General features: G+C 42.3%; 1 protein-coding gene across 5 annotated transcripts in view; it reads right to left on the reverse strand.

The window, feature by feature from the left end:
- PDZD2 (PDZ domain containing 2) overlaps nucleotides 1-18,921 on the reverse strand; it is a 331,805-nt gene that overhangs the window by 46,301 nt on the left and 266,583 nt on the right. For all 5 annotated transcript variants that reach the window (XM_019737274.2, XM_019737273.2, XM_019737275.2 and 2 more), the window contains one exon: nucleotides 3,439-3,550. In XM_019737274.2, the coding sequence (XP_019592833.2) occupies nucleotides 3,439-3,550 (112 nt within the window). The remainder of the gene's footprint in view (nucleotides 1-3,438; nucleotides 3,551-18,921) is intronic.

The raw sequence follows: 18,921 nt of genomic DNA on the forward strand, positions 1-18,921 counted from the left end.
TCAGATTTTCAAACACCTGAAATTCCTTTGCAGTCAAAGAAAAATTTCCATTTAAAAAGATCACAAGCCTACGGCATTAACATGGATAAATCAAAAATACCAAAATTAAAAGGGAACCCTGCTGGCAAAAAAAGAAGGCATGAAGTAATGAAAACTCAGGTTAGAATTTCAGAAAAAAATGTTCCATGAAATCGCATTAGTCACTTTGGAGCCAGGCTGCGCAAAATCATAGTAGAAATAGCTGGGACCTCTTTACAGAACCTCCTTAATAATTCTTGACCAGATTAATCTATTTTGGCATGCTTACTCATCTGAAAAAGATTTATTAGAAGAAAATTCCTTTTGAGCTGACTGCGAGGCACTTGCCATCAACAGAAGAGAAACCACATACGGTAGTGTCTGTAGATAATATACTGATATGTGAATACCAGAGTGACTCACTTTAAGAAAATATGAAATAAATATCCAAGTTTACGGGACAAATTAAGAACTGATACCATTAAACTCTTCTGTATTCAAATGTCGTTAGACTGAACATATTTCACAGCACTGAATGTAGACCCAATTCCTTAAGCCCCTTTAACAGGTCTCCCAATTACTTTTCCAGTCTTATCTCCCAGTACCCGGCTACGTGAATTCATTGCTATAGCCTGTTGATTCTCAAAGGAGAGGCTCTGTCCTCCACCCACATCCTTTCCAAAACTGGGGAGCATATAAATATTATTTGACGTTTCACACAACTTTGCCGGCACCATCCCCTCCTACCCCAAGCGTCTCCTTTCTCCTAATCTCTCCGACGAGCTCTGCTGGACTGAATTGTGGTTACTCCTGGGTTATTGGATCTTTCAGATAGATGAGGAGGAAAAACAGTTGTCCAAAACTTCTCTAACCAAATTTCCCCCCGATTGTCCCTAAGTATTTCTCGTGCATTTTGCCCCAAGTCTAGACCACTCTTTTCCTTCCCTTCTGTCCTACCAAATCCTGCCAAGGTACTGGCCCTCCTTGATCTTGCATCCTCTGAATGTCTCCCAAATGCCACAACCCAGAGACACTTTCAGTCTCTGTATCTTTCGTGCGTGCCTTATCATGACCTACAAGTTCTTGAGAATCTTCCTGTCTGAACCCACTGAAGCACTTCCCCTCCTGAGAGGAAAAGAGGAGAGAAAAACGAAATAAAAATGACAAGGATGAGGTGATGGCAATAAGAATGGTCGCTACCACATGGTGAGGGCCGGCTGCTACCACACTTCGGAGTGGCAGTGCCATGTGCATTCTCTCAACTCCATCTTTCAACAAGGCCTGGCACTTCGAAGGCACTCACATTGATTTGCAGACCAAATGAAGAAACAAAGACCCAGAGAACTCAAGTCACTTGTCCCAGGACACATAGCCAGTAGTGGCAGAGCTGGAAAGTGAGCAGAGTTCTACCTGACTTCATGCATGTGCTTTGCTCACTATTCTGCATTTCCTTTTCATGGCCCTGGGTGTCCGGGAAGGACACAGGAAGAGAGGGCGGCATCCATTTATGGTAAACAGGAGCCAACCCTGGATTTACTATTCAGCTGAGTGTGCTGCACATTCTAAATTAGTACAAACACAGCAACAGTCATGGAATTGGGAGGTCCTCAGCTATACCCGCCCCCCCGCCCCTCCACATCTATATCTATTAAGCCCTAGACTAGGGCACAGGATTCTTTTCAAGATCCTCAGGAAGTCGAGGGGAGGGTAAGAACTCTGTCTGGGAGGCAGATCTTTTTGCTGGCGCTGAATGAGTGTGACCTTTGGGATTCCCTTAGCTTCTCCCATCTCATCCATAAAATAAGGAATGTGACTGCACTGGTTTCAAAGGTCCCTCATATTTCCCCAGAGCTTTGTGGCCCTCCCCTAGGAACCGTTTGTAATATAAGGTGTTGATCAACTCTGCCAACACAGCTGAACTAAAAGATCTCCTCTGGGCCCCTGTGACTTCTGGTCCCAAACACATGAAGGATTTAAATGTGTTTCTCTCAGTTGTTCTTTAGGCTGAAGGTGACCTGGTCTTTCTCTCCACAGAGGACTTTCGGTATAACGTCTCTCCCATCACAGGTTCTGGTCATTACTCTGCTCTTGCCACAAACCCACTTTCTAACATCTGCTCAGATATATGCTGCCTAATTATTCTGAGTTACAAGTACACAGTTATCCATTTTGTTACTCAGCTTTAAAAAAAACAAACCAAAAACTGATCTATTTTATGGTCCTAGACCTGCCACCTTACCTGAGAATAACTAAGTAGAGGGCCAGGCAGTGCGGGAGGGAGATGCCCTTGGTTGGCAGGCACAGACACCGCCTCTTTCCACTGATTTGGGTGGCAGGAAGAGGAAACTGACATTTTTTTGGAGGTTAACATTTTGTGCTAGCTTTATGCTAGCTGATTTTTTGTGATTTTATTATTATTATTTTTAAAAATCTGCTCAACCTTTCAAAGTCAGGATTATTAGCTCCCTTTTCTCAGGTGAGGGAGTCGAAGTTCAGGAGTGTTAAATAACCAGCCCAAGGTTCATCAGGCAACTCAAGAGCTGAGCAGTAAACTTGGTTCTGCCAAGCTTCAGACTCTTACTTTTCCAGATGTGTTTCGTGGATGGCTTGCCAGGGCTGGCTTCTCCATCATGCCACAGACACACTGTTGAGGGCCTATGCCACTTTTAGGGGCCTACAAAAATGTTTTAATTTCTGTTAAATACAGAAGAAAAACAAAACAACCCATAATAGTAATGAATAGCTAGTAATGAATCCAGCTTGTATCTTTATACCAAAGCAGCCATAAAACATAATTTTCAGTATTTTTTTAATATAGGAAAGAGCCCGTCAAGGCAAAAGTACCTAGGATCCACGGAAGTCACTGGGTTCCAGCACATAACCTCTGCTTTCAACACTAACCTTCTCTCACAGGGTACAGGCCAGCGGTTACAAGGATGTGCCCAGGACATGTCAAATCTATTTGTTTCAAAAGCTGCAACTCATCCTGTCCCACCCCACCCCCATCCCAGGCTTAATTGAAATGCAGATTTGATATTAAACAAATAGCTCTTTACCCCTTGTTTTGTGGCCCAAGGGCTTGGGCAAGAGGTATGTTTGCTGGGAAGATCGGCCATCAGGAATATTCCACAGTGAAAGGGTTACCTGAAGTTCTATGAAAGTAAATGAGCCAGGAAATTTAAATTTCGGCAGACACAAACAGAGATGTTGACATTCACAGCGTTATGACTCAAATAAAAATATTCACGTGGGTACCCAGGCTAAAAGCAGTTTTATGCCCGGGGCATGCACTATCTAAAGAAAAAATAGTTTTGAGGTTTTAAGGGAAAGAAAGCTCATCCTGCTAATGACTTTGTCTTCCCACTCCTAAGCCTGGAAGCTCATTTTCTGACAGGTTGTATCCGGCAGAGTTCCACGTACCTGAGAGGCGACTTTTGAGCTTCATTTTACTGCTGCCCTGTTTGGGACTTTCCAGGTTCCCTTTGCAATCCTCGGAGCTACACGAATCTTGGGGCTCATCTGTCCCAGGGATCTGAAATGCAGAGAACACAGAGCTGATGGGAGAGGCTGGCCTGCAATCCCCTCCGAGAAGTTATCTCAAGGCTCAAGGAACAGGGATCCGGTGTCACATGAGAAATAAGGGTCAAAGCACAGCCCTACGGATGGAACCACGCAGCCTCACGCTGTCAAGTGCCTCCTCAGCTTGCCCCTCACCGCACAGAACCAGGGAGGTTTCCAAGTTTGTAGGTTTTTTCATTTCTTGAGGAAACTTGTTGGACGAGGTCACCTATGTGGTCACAAAGCCACACCTGCAGCGCAGGTCTTTTACTTGTGGGCTAGTGCTTTTTCCTATAGTGCAAACTACAACAAAAATTAAACCAGAAATTTGAACTCAATTCTAAGGTTCTTAAAATATGGTAAAACCTTGATTTTCTGGCAGCCAAATAACCACACCCCTCGGGTCGACCACATATTCCATGTGCTACACTCCAGAGTACTAAATAAACATCTCCCAGAATCAAGCATTACCCAGGCTACCTGGAGGCATTCACGTAAAGTCAGCCCCCACCTCTGTAAGCTGTTCGTCTACACTGCCAGATCCCCAGAGGTGATACAGAAAGAATGATCCCAAGGCCCATTGGGTTCTCTATCTGAGAAAAGCCATGCTTAAACAAACAAACAAACAAAAAAACCCAAAAACCAAAAAACTGTGTTTATTAGAGAGAAGACTTATGCACTGAGTGCTTATAAAAAATTTGGGCAGTAAATTTACATGTACAAAACTTATGAGACACATCAAACAATGAGGCTTCCCATTTGAAATTTTAATTTTCTTTGAGGTTCTGGAGGAAATAAAATTATATCAATTAAAATAGATAAGATCCACATGAAGGAACATAGATGTACATTAAAAAGACACAGAAGATATCCTTTAACACTTAGCAGTGATTGGAAAGTCATGTAATTATAATGTGAAAAAAACACCTGGATTTTAACAGATAATAAAAATTGTAGGGGCCGGCCCTGTGGCTCAAGCAGTTAGAGCTCCGTGCTCCTAACTCCGAAGGCTACCGGTTCGATTCCCACATGGGCTGATGGGCTCTCAACCATAAGGTTGCCAGTTCAATGCCTCGAGTCCCCCAAGGGATGGTGGGCTCCACCCCCTGCAACTAAGATTGAACACAGCACCTTGAGCTGAGCTGCCACTGAGCTCCTGGATGGCTCAGTTGGTTGGAGTGCATCCTCTCAACCACAAGGTTGCCGGTTCGACTCCCACAAGGGATGGTGGGCTGTGCCCCCTACAACTAACAACAGCAACTGGACCTGGAGCTGAGCTGCGACCTCCACAACTAAGATTGAAAGGACAACAACTTGACTTGGAAAAAAGTCCTGGAAGTACACACTGTTCCCCAATAAAGTCCTGTTCCCCTTCCCCAATAAAATCTTAAAAAAAAAAATGTACCTTGTATATTAAGTTCAATATATGAAAATATATAAATTAAGCAGTAAGAGTAATCTTTCAGGTAACCTCCCCTTCTAAGAGGTAATTGTTTATATATAAATCTTATATGTAATATGAAGGATTTGGAAGATTCCCCTTCATCCTCAAGTTCAAGTATCTCTCTGGATGAGAAACAGGGAAAAAAAAAAAAGGTCTGAGAAATGAGATACAGGAAAACTGAGGAAGGAGCTTTGGGAAAACAAATTAATCCTGATATATAAAACTAAGATAAATTTAGTGGATTCCTATTACAATGTCAGGGACTGGCAGGTCTCCAGGCTGAAATTATGAAGTAAAGGCAAGAATGGAATCCTAAAGATGACTTCAGAGATTCTCTAGGGGGATGTCTTTCCGAACCCCAAATGGTGACATTAATTCATACACAGTGCAAGAGAACCCTCTTGGAGACATGCCAGGGATATGGGCACAGAAGGTGACATGCAAATAGAAATAATCCAAAGAGAAGCCTCAGGGCCTCTCCTTTGCTTGGCTTAAGAACTATGGAAAGAACCTGTCTCCGGACTGTAAACAGCAATTACGGGAAACTGAGTTAAGTTCCGGGTTCTTTCTGGTTACCCCACCTGACCCAGGCTATCAGCCTACAGAGGAAGATATTCCTCGGGTTTGCAAGTGAGTACCTTCCCTGGTGCCCATTAAGTGGGTGGCTTATTATACTGTGGCAAAGGTCCAAGACATCAGAAAACCTGTTTGAGAAGCTCATGTCAAGGGAAGAAAACCATCCCAAACTACTGTTTCTGGACTTAAGAGGTTTCCTTTTTCCATTCTCCCAGCTATGTTTCTAGCCCCAGGTTTTCAAACAATCAGAAATTTTGGAGATGACATAAGTACTCACAGGAGTAACCCAGAAGGAAAGTGGCCTGCCCAAGGTTTCTCAACTCATTGCAAGCTAGGCTGACTCCTGTGTTCCAGCTTCATGTATTACCAGGATACATTCCCCCACTCCATCTCGAGATGCCTTTTAAAGTAGTATTTTGGATGATCAATACTGTACTGCACTGTATAGTCCAGGCACCTCAATTTTTTTCCAACTTAATTTTTACAACAAACATATGTCCCAAGGTAAATAATATTATCTCCATTTGACCGAAGAGGAAATAAAACGGAGGCCCTTAAGTTTATAACTGAGACCCTTTTGTTTAGAACATGTATCCGGGATCCAGCATAGATTATGTATGAAGAAAGTAAGAGTACAAAATGAGTGATGAAGGTTTTACAAGGGCACTATGTCAGATCTGCAGTGCTTACGGTGTGAGTACCAATGCTGTAAACTCTTCTGGATTTTTCAGAATCTGAGAGAGGTGGATTAGAAGAGAACCATAGCCTTAAGGAACAATGTTTTCCTTTTTTTTAAATCCCCAAATGCACCAAAAAATGAAATGAGATTGTTTTTCTATGCTCTATAAATTACCATTAAGATTTCTTATACCAAAGAAATCTTACGGTAAAGATGGCATATGTTACATTACTAATGAAATCCTGTAGCCAAAACCAGTAAGAGTGGACTTAGAGATTTCTCAGTGTTGCAGAAGGAATGGCTGGTGAGCTCAAGGAAGGAATGAAATCTTATTTCAGACCTCCCTGAAAGTGTTAGCACAGGGCCCTGAATTTAAACAAAACCATTTGCTCTTATTACAGAAAACTGGTCTGTCATGATTTTAGGTGGCTTGTAACTCAATGAACAGGAAGTAGGTTGCTTGGATACATGAGTTCCAGATTATTTCAGGAAGTAGCAACATACAAAGTGCAATTTTGATTACAATGAGCCTCTCTTTCAGTCTTATGACTATTGTCTGAAAATGCCCACACTCTAAGAAATTTCCTTTGCTGTATTTTTTTTTCAGATGCACAGAACAAATCAAACTGTTCTGGAAATGATGTCATCTTAGTTGTTCTAAAATGAAATGTGCAAAAAGTTCTTCTGGAAAGTCTTTGGTTCAGAGAAACAGTTGATATAATCTATTATTCATCAGCAATTTCTGACTCATATGTTACATAATAATGCCATTATATTAATGGACTCTAATATAATCTGCCAATTTCCAAGTTAGAGCTTCTCTGTTCGCACAGTTTTCCACATTTGTAACCTATGAGAGTCTCTCTCAATGAAGGAGAATATCTAGCTTCTGGTTTTATAATGATATGGTAGGGTAGAGTGGTTAAGAATCCAGCTGTCTGGGCACAAATCCTGGTTGCACCATTTATTAACGACTGAGGCACATTAGTTAACTTGTTTGAGCATCAGCCTTCTCACCTGAAAAATGGGGCTTGATTTAGAATTAAATGATATAGGCTCCTGATTAAAGATTGGCAGATTTCCCTCTCTCAACCACACTAAAATGATAGGGAAAAGATTTTGAAAATGAAAGACATAATCTCACAAGGACAAAGAGAATAGAAGACAATAGCAACACAATTCTGGAAACCAGTAAGTAGACAAATGTGCAGTAATGGATCCAAGTTGAGAAAGTTGAATCTTAAACTGGAATTGGAGAAAGCCCAAAAACAACCTGGTCTGCACACATAACTCCCCCAAAGGCTCAGGAGTTGCCAAGAGGATCTCTGGAAGTGGACATGAAGGTAAGGTTGTAGTAGTGGTGTCAGAAATGGCTGAAAGAGTTGAAACTGACTGACACAGGTATCTGGAGAAGATCTGATGTTGAGGGAGATCCCCAGGGTCAGGAATGACCTAGACAAGCTTTGCTGTGCATCAGATCACCCAGAGAGTTCCTAACAGCCTAGGCTTACGGAAGGGGGACTGGGCCTGGCCTCTTTAATTCACCACTGCCCTGGTCTAAACAGAACCAGCGTCCAAAGGAGAGACACAGAGCTGAGCTGGAGTTTCCCCAGCCCTTCCTGCCCTCCTCTGAGGCTCAGTCCAGAGATGCAGAATAGGAGAATGAGGCTCCCAGTTGCACCAATGTAGCCCACCAGCCAAAACATGACGGGGGTTGTTATCATCAGGCTGCAATCTATTTAGAACACAGGTATATTAACCAGCAATTGTGGAAACTTCTGTCCCACTCTCTGTATGAACTACAAGCACATGAAGTGTAAGCAAAGTATAATGGAATTCACATGTACCATATATGCATAGGTAGTCACATGTACTGTGCCCATAATATATTAATAGAGCATCGATGTCAGAGGCAGTTCTTCAATTACATAAATAAGGAACAAAAGTACTTATTTTTAAAGAGTTAACATTATCTTCTAATTATCTTATAGGATTATTATGAGGATTAATAAGAATGCACGTGAGAGTGCAAGTAGAGTACCTAACGTGTATCATAGGGGTATAGTGAAGGAAAACAAAACAAAACCCTCAAGCTTTCTCCCCACCAGGTCTTCTCAGGTGCCTCTGGATTTGATGATTGCACAGACTACGATGATAGCTATAGACCACAGAGATATACATTTCAACTTCATACCTACAGAAAGGCAACAGATTTAAAGAAGAAAGCGAAACAAATAGGGACCCAAAGAGAATATACCGTTTTCCTGGATTGAAGATGAGAAAAAGCTCCATAAAATTACTGCAAACCTAAACGCTAAGCAGGCAGTTTAAAGGCATGTGCCTGGAGCACTTTGTTTTTAGAAATCAGGTTTGCACAGGCCAGCAAAGAGGGTTGGAGAATATACTGTGGTCTTACAATCAGAATAGGAGCAGTGCAAGCGAGAATATAAAGAGTGCATGATGATTTGCTAGAGGAACAGAGGTAGTTCCTTAAAAAGATAAGATCTTATCAATGGATCTTGGACTTTTGAATTTTTTTCAAAATTATCTTTTGAAAAGCTTCAAATATAGAGAAAAAAAGATGAGCTCTTAGATGATGGTGAACATATATGAAAGGCAGATGAGATTGTGAAGTCCAGGACAGAATGATGTATAAGGAAAAGAGATGTGTCTAACTACGCTTAAAGTGAGCATCCAAAAATGGGGAGACATTTAGCTATTCCTAGCTTAGAGGGAGTGCCTGGGACCTAAAGAAATCCAATTGAGGAAGAGAGGCAAAACCATAGAGAACAGAATGCAAGAACTTCCCCTCCAGGGATCCCAGTCCCGATAACAATGAGAGATGTGATTTATAAACTGCAGATACAGAGCATGAGTAAGAGGATTTGGGACAGCAATACCAAGAGGGATTGGATTTAAAAGTGAGAGGTGAGGAAATCCAGGAAGACTGAAAAAAAAAAATAAATTCCTGGGTAAATTTTAAAGGGACATAGATATGTTTGTTGCCCTGAGTGAAGTGGCCTGAAAAGTGTATGAAATTAGGGCTGTAAAGGAAGCAAACATGAGACGCACCAATGGGGAGCCAAGCAGGACGATAATAGGTCAGGACTTGATGCTGGTCTGATGGGAGAATATTTCCTGGGTGGAATTAGCCAACTCAGAGGTGGTGTTGGTCAAGATATATTTGAACAACGAACGCATATTTTAGTAAACAGAGGACTCATTGATTCCATTTCTTTCACAACGATGGGCCCCACATGACAGAATCTAGAATAGTATTTTAGAAAAAACTATCTGCGTCAGAAAGCAAAGGAACAGGGGAAGTGAAAAAAGGCACACAGACTCAGCAAGCAGGGCTATGAAAGAAGAAAGGAGTCCATTTAAGCAGCAGGTTAAATAGAAATTCAAGGGAATCTTCCCAAAAAGAGATAAATATAAAACATTAGAGGCATATCCAATTACTGCCCAAAAATATGTAGCAGAAAATGCTACTTGACCTCTGCAACCTGAGAAAAGATGACTGTCCAAGGAGCAGGTGGCAGAAGTATTAGCACTTACTAGCTCATTAGGGGTATAAGCTTCGGAGTCATTAACAGCAGGTCTGGTGGATCTGCAGAGGGTGTTTTTCAAGCTGAATAAATGGGGGTGACAGATGCAGCTTCTTTCAGTCTAAGCATTTCTGTATCAATAGGCAGTGGAAATGGAAAATGTGGCCCAGGATGGAAAATGCCTGCTCCTCAGAATGTGGAAGCCCCATCAGAGGTGCAATCCACACCCAATGCTGTACATCAGGGCACCCTATACTTTTATCTTAAAGTGTAAATGCAAATTAAGAGGCTCTTGAATATAAACAGAAAGCACTTTACGTAGGACCAGGTTAATTCCACCACCCAGACTGGGACGTTTCCTGAGAGTTAAGTTCACGGTCATGGACTCCAAACAACTGCTACAGACTGACTGGCATCTTTAAGAGAAGCCAAGAATATTTTCATCATCAGCCCTCCTTTACTTGATGTTACGGAGTCTCTGCTATAGCCTGTAGACAGACATTTCTCCTGAATGTCTGGGTCTCTCCCATTTCTGTGTATCTTGTAAACAGACAGAGGCTGTTTTCACTCTGGATTATCCATCCTTAAAGGATGTTGTAGAGTGAACAGCCTTGAACGTTAGAGACAGTGACTCAGGAGAATGGGCAGATTTGTGTAATGTCCAGTATAATAAAGATAATGTCCCTCTCTGGAGCGAAGAGCAGTCAGGTTTGCTTCTAGCCCATCACAAGTGATTCAGGCTGCTTTTGCTCTGGGTTCCCCAGTTGTGCTAGAAATCCCGTGTGTGTACCTGCCTGAGCCCCTCTGCATCACTCCCAAAGGACTTGTGGGGGGCAAGGGGAAATTATGCAAACATAAAGCTCTAAACTGGGACTGAATCTTAAACTGGGATTGGAGAAAGCCAAAAAATGCTGTGCTTTGAGTAACAAAGTCATTTGTCTCTGACCTAGGAATCTCATGTCTTCTGCCAGCATCCACGAATCTGTAGTGTAAAATTTCAGACTTTTTACAATTCTTGACATGGTCTTTGGCAAAATTAAATAAGGTGCTGGGAACAAAATTTTGCCTGGGACCACTGTCCAGGGGCTAGGGATTGGCTCACTTTTCTAAATGTCAAGGGTCTGCAGCCAATGTTTTGATACCATTGTGAGTCCATTTACTCTTTGTTCATTTACATTTCACTAAAAAGTAAAGCACACAAGAAACTTGCTGTTAAACAAATTCAACTTTCTTGGAGCTGAAAGAGACATACTTCTTCTAGTGGAAAATATCCCAGGCTGCAAATGCTGAAAAGCACTACCTGTACCTAGCACCTAATACAAGAATCTCCTTAGTTAAGATGGAGCAAAATAAGAAATATGAGAGATTGAAGGGGGACATGAAGTGCTTTGGTTTTTAACTCAAAAGGTCAAGGAAATTTAAGTTTGGATGTTAATTACTTTAGATTTTAACATCTTTGGATTATAATTTGCGAGGGGATTTGAATTGATTGGCATTTTAATTATTTGAATATAGTTATGTTGACATTTTTTATCTCAATACAGAACCTCTGAAAAGCTGCACTGGACAATGTGGTTTAGAAATAACTTTGGATAAGAAACAGCACAGGGACTAAGTTTTAGCTTCTGGCAAATTTTAGTTTTCTGGGGTTGAGGAGCAAACCATCATTGTCTACTACGAGACAGGCCCCTCTGGTCCATGTTAAAAGTCTAGTACTTAGAAATGTCCTATAACTGCTGTCCAAAGCATTTATGAGATCTCTGTGAATACACTGTGACTAATATAATGTCGAACTACTGAGCATCATCTGTCTTGCTCAGCTAACTGTTGAAGCCTTACAAACAAACCATGCAAAGGGTGGCTTTTATCTCTAACCATTTCCATTGTGCAAGCATATCTAATCCCAAGGAAAATTGCAGGACTGGTTGCATCCACTTCATGCCATGTTTTTACAGTTCCCAGCATGTGGGGGGAAAAAAAATCTGCAGATGTGACATGTCATCTAGCTCCAGATCTTGAGGAAGCTTTCTTTGTTGGCTTTCTCCCCTGGTCAGTATCTATAGGACAGTGGAGTCTGGCGATTTCCCTTTCATGCTCCAGTCACACTAAGATTATTTTTAGGCTGCCAAAGGAAGCTCGTTTTCCAAATCTCTGGGGCAGATGTTGGAGTGACCAAAGGAGAACCAGATGGCCATCAGAGAGGCCAGGGCTGGGAATGAATAACCATTCAGAAAAAGGGAATCAAAACAACCATCAGTCAGCCCCAAAGTAGCAAGAAACCTGTGAACTGACTGCAGAAATTTAAACACAAATCTACCGCTACACTCAACTTACTGCTTTCCAACACAGACAGTAACTCAGGACTAAAGAGGACAACAGTAAAACTGAAAAGTGAAACTTGCCAAGCCCCAGTATGCCCTGGTACACGCAGAGCACCAGAGGCTGCTCGGGGGAAAGGCGGCAGCTGATGTTGACAGAGGCACTCAGGCTGTGGCTCAGAGAAAGAAATAATTCTGTCCTTGTTCTCTCTCAGCCCATTTCCGGTTTCCTCACATTTATCATCCCCAAACCACTTAGGCCCACTTTGTTGGTGATTTGGATGATATTTATGCATACAAATTAAAGAGCTCTCTTGGTCCCTTTAAGGACGTAAGAATGTCATCAGTCATTGCCCCACGTTTGCGCCACCTGTGGTGAATTTGTGTCACCTTCCCAAGGAGAGGTCATTGTCCTCAAGTGACCCTCAGTCATTCAAAAATAACAGGAGATGCGAATGGCAAGAAGGAGAATCTGCATGTGTCCCTCCTTGGTATTGATTTCGAATTGAGGCAAGCACAGACATTCTCTACGAAGCAGGAATCTCTCACACTGGCCATGTTCCCATGACCGAGTGGGTGAAAAAACTGTGGGTCTGGAGTTCTTTGGGTTTGTGGGCTGGCAACTAAAGGCAGACCCTTGGGTCATTTCTCAGCAGGAGCTGGCTGCCTGTTCACATTGGACATATCTCTGGGAGCAGGACTAGGCTACACATTCCCCTAAAAGCCAGAATGATAAAATCTGGGGTGTGTGTGTGTGTGTGTGTGTGTGGGTGTGTGTGGGTGTGTGTAGGAAAATCTCAAAATATACAAAAAGTAGAGGGGGGAGGGCCATCAAAAAGGCATGGAAAAGAGACCTAAGAAGTAAACAGAAGGATTGGCAGGAAAGAAAATAAGGGATGACTCGTCAGAGGTGGCCTAACAGCAGCTGAGTCCAATCCCATTCAGCAGTAACAATAAACACGCCAGATTCTTGCAGGGCCTTTTTTTTCCTATACAAATGTTTTAGCGGAACTTTTACATGATTCCATGGCTTATTGTAACAGAAAGGGATTGTTTTAACTGGGTATACCACTCAGGCAGGTTTTAGAAGAGTAACTGGTCATGGGGAAGATGTTGTGGTTAAATTCTGATCTGCTGCCTTTTCCAGATCAACATGAGCCTTACTCCGAATTCCTTCTTTTCCAGGAGTGGTGTTGAGTTCATGCTGATGTGCTGATAGATATTTCGAAGGGCATGTACTTCTGGAAGAATCTGGAAAGCTGAGATGTGCTCTGAGGAGGCCAGATGGGAAGCAGGAATAAAAGGCTGTACCAGGCTCACACATGAGCACCTACAGCAGGGGCTGGCAAACTGCTGCCCGGGGGCCAAATCTGGTCCAACACCTGCTTTTGGGAAGTTTTATTAGAACCCAGTCACGCCCATTAGTTCACTTAGTGCCTATGGCTGCTTGTGCGCTACAAAGGCAAGTGAGCAGTTACCAGAGACACTGTTTGGCCAGCAAAGCCTGTAATGTTTACAACCTGAACTTTACAATTGCCACCCTCTCACAGATAGGAACAGCTCAGACCCATCCTTATCCACAGTTCACTGTGAACGAACTTGAGAATTTTTAGGAAACATAACTTAGAGTAAGTTGAAGGGAAAGCACTGGCAAGGACAGACATCTTAAGCAGGCAAGACTGAATGGTCTACCATGGTATTTCCTCTAAAACATCTTTGTCGTGCAGCCATTGTGATTTTATCTTTTAGTTCCATCTTTAAAAGATACCAATACAAGTTACACACCAATTTGTAGGACAATTGGAGACCAGAGGAACACAGTACACACTTTCCACGGATACAATCAGAAAAGATCCAGAATGTGGGAAACGCTTTAGGGCAAGGCATTTAACTCTGGACATGTTCAATCCAAAGTGGCAGCACTAGCCACGTGCCTACTGGGCACTAGACACGCGGCTACTCTGAATGGAGATGTCCTGTAAGCGCAAAAAACACACCAGATTCCTATGCCAGGGTACAAAACAAGTGAGATTGCTCGTTAAAAATGTTTATATTGACTTTTGTTGAAATAATAGCACTTATGTGGTTTATACTGACTTGAATAAAATATATTTAAATTAAAAAAAAAAGAAATGTTTTTCTCCTCCTAGGCTGACGTAACTAAAAATAAAATACCTTTTTAAAATTAAAACCTAACGATACCCTCTAAAGAAAAAAAAAGTTACCAATAAGAAACTCACTCAAAAAAACAAGGATTCTCATTTTAAAATGTACATATTTTGCTAAGTGTCATAGGATTATTGGCCACAACTTAAATTGGTTTAATCAGATTTCTTTACTAACAAACATAGTACTTGAAACAAATGGGAAGGGTTTTGTTTGTTTTTTTGGTCTTGTTGTTGTTGTTGTTGTTGGTGATGGTGGTAGTGGAGGTAGGAAAAGGAAGAAAATGACTTGGAGAATAAAAAACAGGATTCTTGGGAACCTGGAACCTCTTCGGGGAGACTGTGGGAACTTTAGGGAGGTACTAAGATCCAGGAAACCTGTGAAGAAAGGGACCAGCAGGCGAGGAGTGGATAACAGGAGGCTAGAGGGTAAACAAAATCTCATTCAAAATATTGCTTTGGATTGGCCTTGCTTTCAGGGGAAAAAAAGGAGAGGAAACTCATTTCATTCTTCTCTACCACCAAGGAGCCCGTAGCTCGCCAAGCTGTAAGGCTTGGAGAACCCACCCTCCAACTAGCAGGCTGGCCCTGCTCCCTTCCTCCACTGACCAGCCAGTAACACTGCTTCCTGCCTTTCCATTGTCATGGCCACCCATCCTTCCATCCAGGCTCTGACTACTTCTCAGTGGGGTTACAGCAAAGCTTCCAAATCTATCTCTCCACCTCCAACTGCCTTTCTTCCTCTAACTCACTGCTTGATAACCTTAAAACAAAAGATCTGACCCTGTCACACAACCATCAATGAGTCACAGTACTCGTAAAGTAAGTCATGAGTCCTCGGTCTGGAACCAAAAGCATGGGCTGGACATTTGCACTTAATACACTATTTGTTGACCCTTGAACTGGCCTTAAAATGTCCTATTTGTGGACCACTGTACATGTTATTTTTCTGCTCTAGAATGTCACCCATATTTGTGGGTGTTCCTGTGGCAATCCTATGAAGATCAAATACCACCCCATCCATTGAACCTTCCCTGATCACCGGGAGGAATCAGATGTCACTCCACTAGGTCATACATAGCACATGGCTCCTAAGGATTTATTAGACAGAAATGGGGAACATGAAAAGAACAGAAATAACCGCAATTCATTATGGAATATAATAAGTATCGTAAGAGAGGAAGGCTGTGTGAGTTATGTCTCTGTATCCCCCAAAGCAGCCAGCAGAGCACTCACATGGATGGCAGTGAAGCTGGCTGAGTCTACTGTTCATTCATACTATGACTTGGGTGTGGGCAACTGAATGTCACGTTATCAACTTCTGAGGTGGTATCTGGCATCAGCGGAAGAGCGTTGGGAAGAATTAGAGATGTTTGCTTTGGGAGCTGAAGAGGGTGTGTATGTGTGACGTGCAGGTCACCTAGTTGCTATCACGAGTTTTACAAGGTAATTCCACCAATATTTATTAATATATTTGTTTCTAGGGGAAATAAATTTGAACATCCAAACAACAACTTTGCCAGTACATTTTGAAAGCATCTCCCCACCATGTATATAAATCAGGAGGTGTCTTTCTGATTCTGAAGTGCTAAAATGTGAGAAACGGGCAAATGAAATTGGCAATCAGAGGAAGTAGAGATGACAGAAGGCTGGAGTAATTAGAAACGTCTCTGAGGAATGACGGGCATCAGAACCTTGATAGTCAGGAGCAGAAGGAAGAATATTTCAAGTGAAGGAATAAGAGCAAGAACCAGAAGGGAGAGGCATGTTTTTTTTTTCTGCAAATGTCATTTACTGAGCTGAATCAGTAGCTTACGTAAAGAGCTGGGCCAGCAAAACCAAGCAAACAAACAGCAAACACCAAGCCAGGCAAGGAAACACTTGGGTGGGGAGAATTCTATTCATTTTAAACAGCTCTATGGCTTTGAGAAATTTCTGCCCTGGATTCCACAGGGCAACTTCTGCTGTTATATTTTGCTTTGTTTTTATTTCTCAGCTCTGTACTACTGTGTTGTATAAGATGTGGTAAACTAGAGAAAAATACCAAAAAACAAAACAAACAAAAAACTCCAAATGTTCCACTGTTCATGAAGTCTTCAAGTGAGGTGTTTTTTTGTTTTGTTTTGAGCACTCATTGCCTATTTGTCTAACTCATCTACATGCGGTCAAAGGTAATTTCGTCATTTGCCTAAAAAAACCAACACAATAACTGGAATTGAAACTATGTAGGGATATCCTGTTTCTCCTAAGAAAGTAAGAATTTGTGGAGCACTACTCTCCATTGACAGTCTCAAAAGCCACCTACATGTCAAGGATTTCTGTGACCTTAAAGGCTGACCGAAGCTCATAAACAAATAAGATATATTACTTTAGATATATGGTGCACAAAGGAGTCACATCATCCTGTTTTTTTCCCTGTGGAATTGCCATCATTTTGTCTATGGCAGAAGAAATTTTTATTTCAGTTTCATTTCCGAACTGCCACTTTCCTTCAAGTCTTAATACATTCTACTTTACATTTCAGTGTGAGAACTACAGATTTAAACTCCCACAGGACATATAAAACTAAATTAATAAGGGTGATATTTATAAGAAGAACATTCAGGGGAATGGCGGAAATGGGGGAAGAGCTGAAAGGCATCTTGGAATACTGCACAGGAACGCAAAGATGGGCAATATCTTATCTGAAGAGATAAGGTCGCCTCATGATGTCTGTGGTATTAATTTCATAAAAGAAATTAATCTGAGGGGAAAGAAACTATTATATGCTCTAGTCGTCCACATTGTATTTTCAGTGAAATTTGAAGGAATTTTTCAAATCCAAAAGATGATAATAAAGGCGATTGCACTCTAAGGGGATGTCTTTAACTGCGTATCATAATGCTTCGTGCCGTGACGTCAACCTTTGTAGACTATGTAGCCGGCAGGCACCCCCAGCATAAATTCATAAATTACAACCCTAGACTACTGTACTAATGTATACATGCACTATAAAGTACAAAACCATTGAAAATGAGATAAAAATCTATATAAGTCCTAATACTTTCCTCCCACACTCCAAGGTCCCATCTGGTTCCCTCTAATACCCAGGTGCACTCACCCCACTTTGGAGACCACTGCGGTATTAGACTAGAGAATATTTGCTTTGCTATGCAGATCACACGAGCTGTTTACTTCCTTGAGAACTGCAAACTGCTTGGATGAAAATGCAGCACAGAGCCAGGTAGCGAGTTGGAACAGGCCCCAGGAAATGTGCCACGGGAATAAGCCTAATTCAAACTTCAGCAGTTTTCTGGGCAATTCAGCCAAATAATTATCCTTATCTTATTTTCCCCCACCCATTTAAATACTCACTTCATCTCCTTAAGTATGAGACCAAACCAAACAAAAACCACCCCCAAATGTAAATCTTACTTTCTTAGACCAGCAATAATTGCAGTCTTGTGGTTCTTATCTTGTTCTGGCAATTCTACGTACTGTACTGAGTTTCAAGCCACCTCCTACAGATGCCAAGTTGAAGTGTGGCCTAACGAACGTCTAAGTGAACTGAGAGACCTACTTGGGGAAGGACTCTGGAGGGAGAAGAGAGGGTGGGTCACAGTTTGGAACAGTGGAAAGAAAATTGTACAACTCGGGGAAGTGGGGGTCAGTATGTGCTGCTGCCTGCGCCACGAGTAACACAGTTTCTGCATTACCACCACCAGTCTGTATACCAGGGTGGCTGCCAAGGTGATGAGAGCCATGATGTGCAAGCAAGTCTGTTCTCATGTAGGATCCAGAGCAGGCTGGGGGAACTGCGCTTCCAAGTTTCCAACCACAAATACATTGGCCTTGATCCTTCTATCCTGAAGTACAGAAAGGAGGAGAGAGCTGGGGGCCCAAAACCTCCCTTATCTCAAAGCCATGCACAGATAGGTCTGTGGCCTCATCTAGCGCCCAGCCAGGAGACTCTTAGGAGCCCTGCCACTTTGTGTCACGTCATGGAAATTGCCACATGGGCAACAGAGGGGTGTGTTTGGACCTGCTGCTTCCTCCGGCCGCCAGCATTTCCCAAAGTTTTGCTTTTCAAATCTGGGAGGATCAAGATCACCTGGGATGCTTCTGAAAATTGACTCCTGGGCCCCATCCCACTCAGGCCTGCCAAATGGGCCCCTCCAGTGTAGACCGCGGAGATCTCATGATCAGCTAAACCACGCCATCCCCCTGCCCCGGATTTTAGACATACGTAAGAATGTGGAGCTACCTGTGTCCATTTATGTGTCTGCAACACACACTTATTCCACTTACATGTCTGTGCAGTGCCAGAGTGCTTTTCTTAGTGTGTTCACCTTTTCTTTCCCTTGAGCCATACTGTGACTCACCTGGGGAACAAGTTTGCTATCAGCGGAGCTCAGCAGTCTTGTCTCCCATCTTGGATTTCTTGGCTATAAAATGCAAAGTTTGGACCAGCTAATCCCATGGTTCCTGGTAGCTATTTACCAGAATCTGCAGCTTCGAGACTCGCAATCCCAAGCGCCTTTCTGTGGTGCCTTCTTGCCTTGTCTTTTCACTCCCATCCCACTTACTGCTTCACCAACTCCTTTGGGAAGGGCAATCCCTTATTATTGTTATTGTT

Source organism: Rhinolophus sinicus, linkage group LG03, assembly GCF_036562045.2.
Source record: "Rhinolophus sinicus isolate RSC01 linkage group LG03, ASM3656204v1, whole genome shotgun sequence".
Lineage (NCBI taxonomy): Eukaryota > Metazoa > Chordata > Mammalia > Chiroptera > Rhinolophidae > Rhinolophus > Rhinolophus sinicus.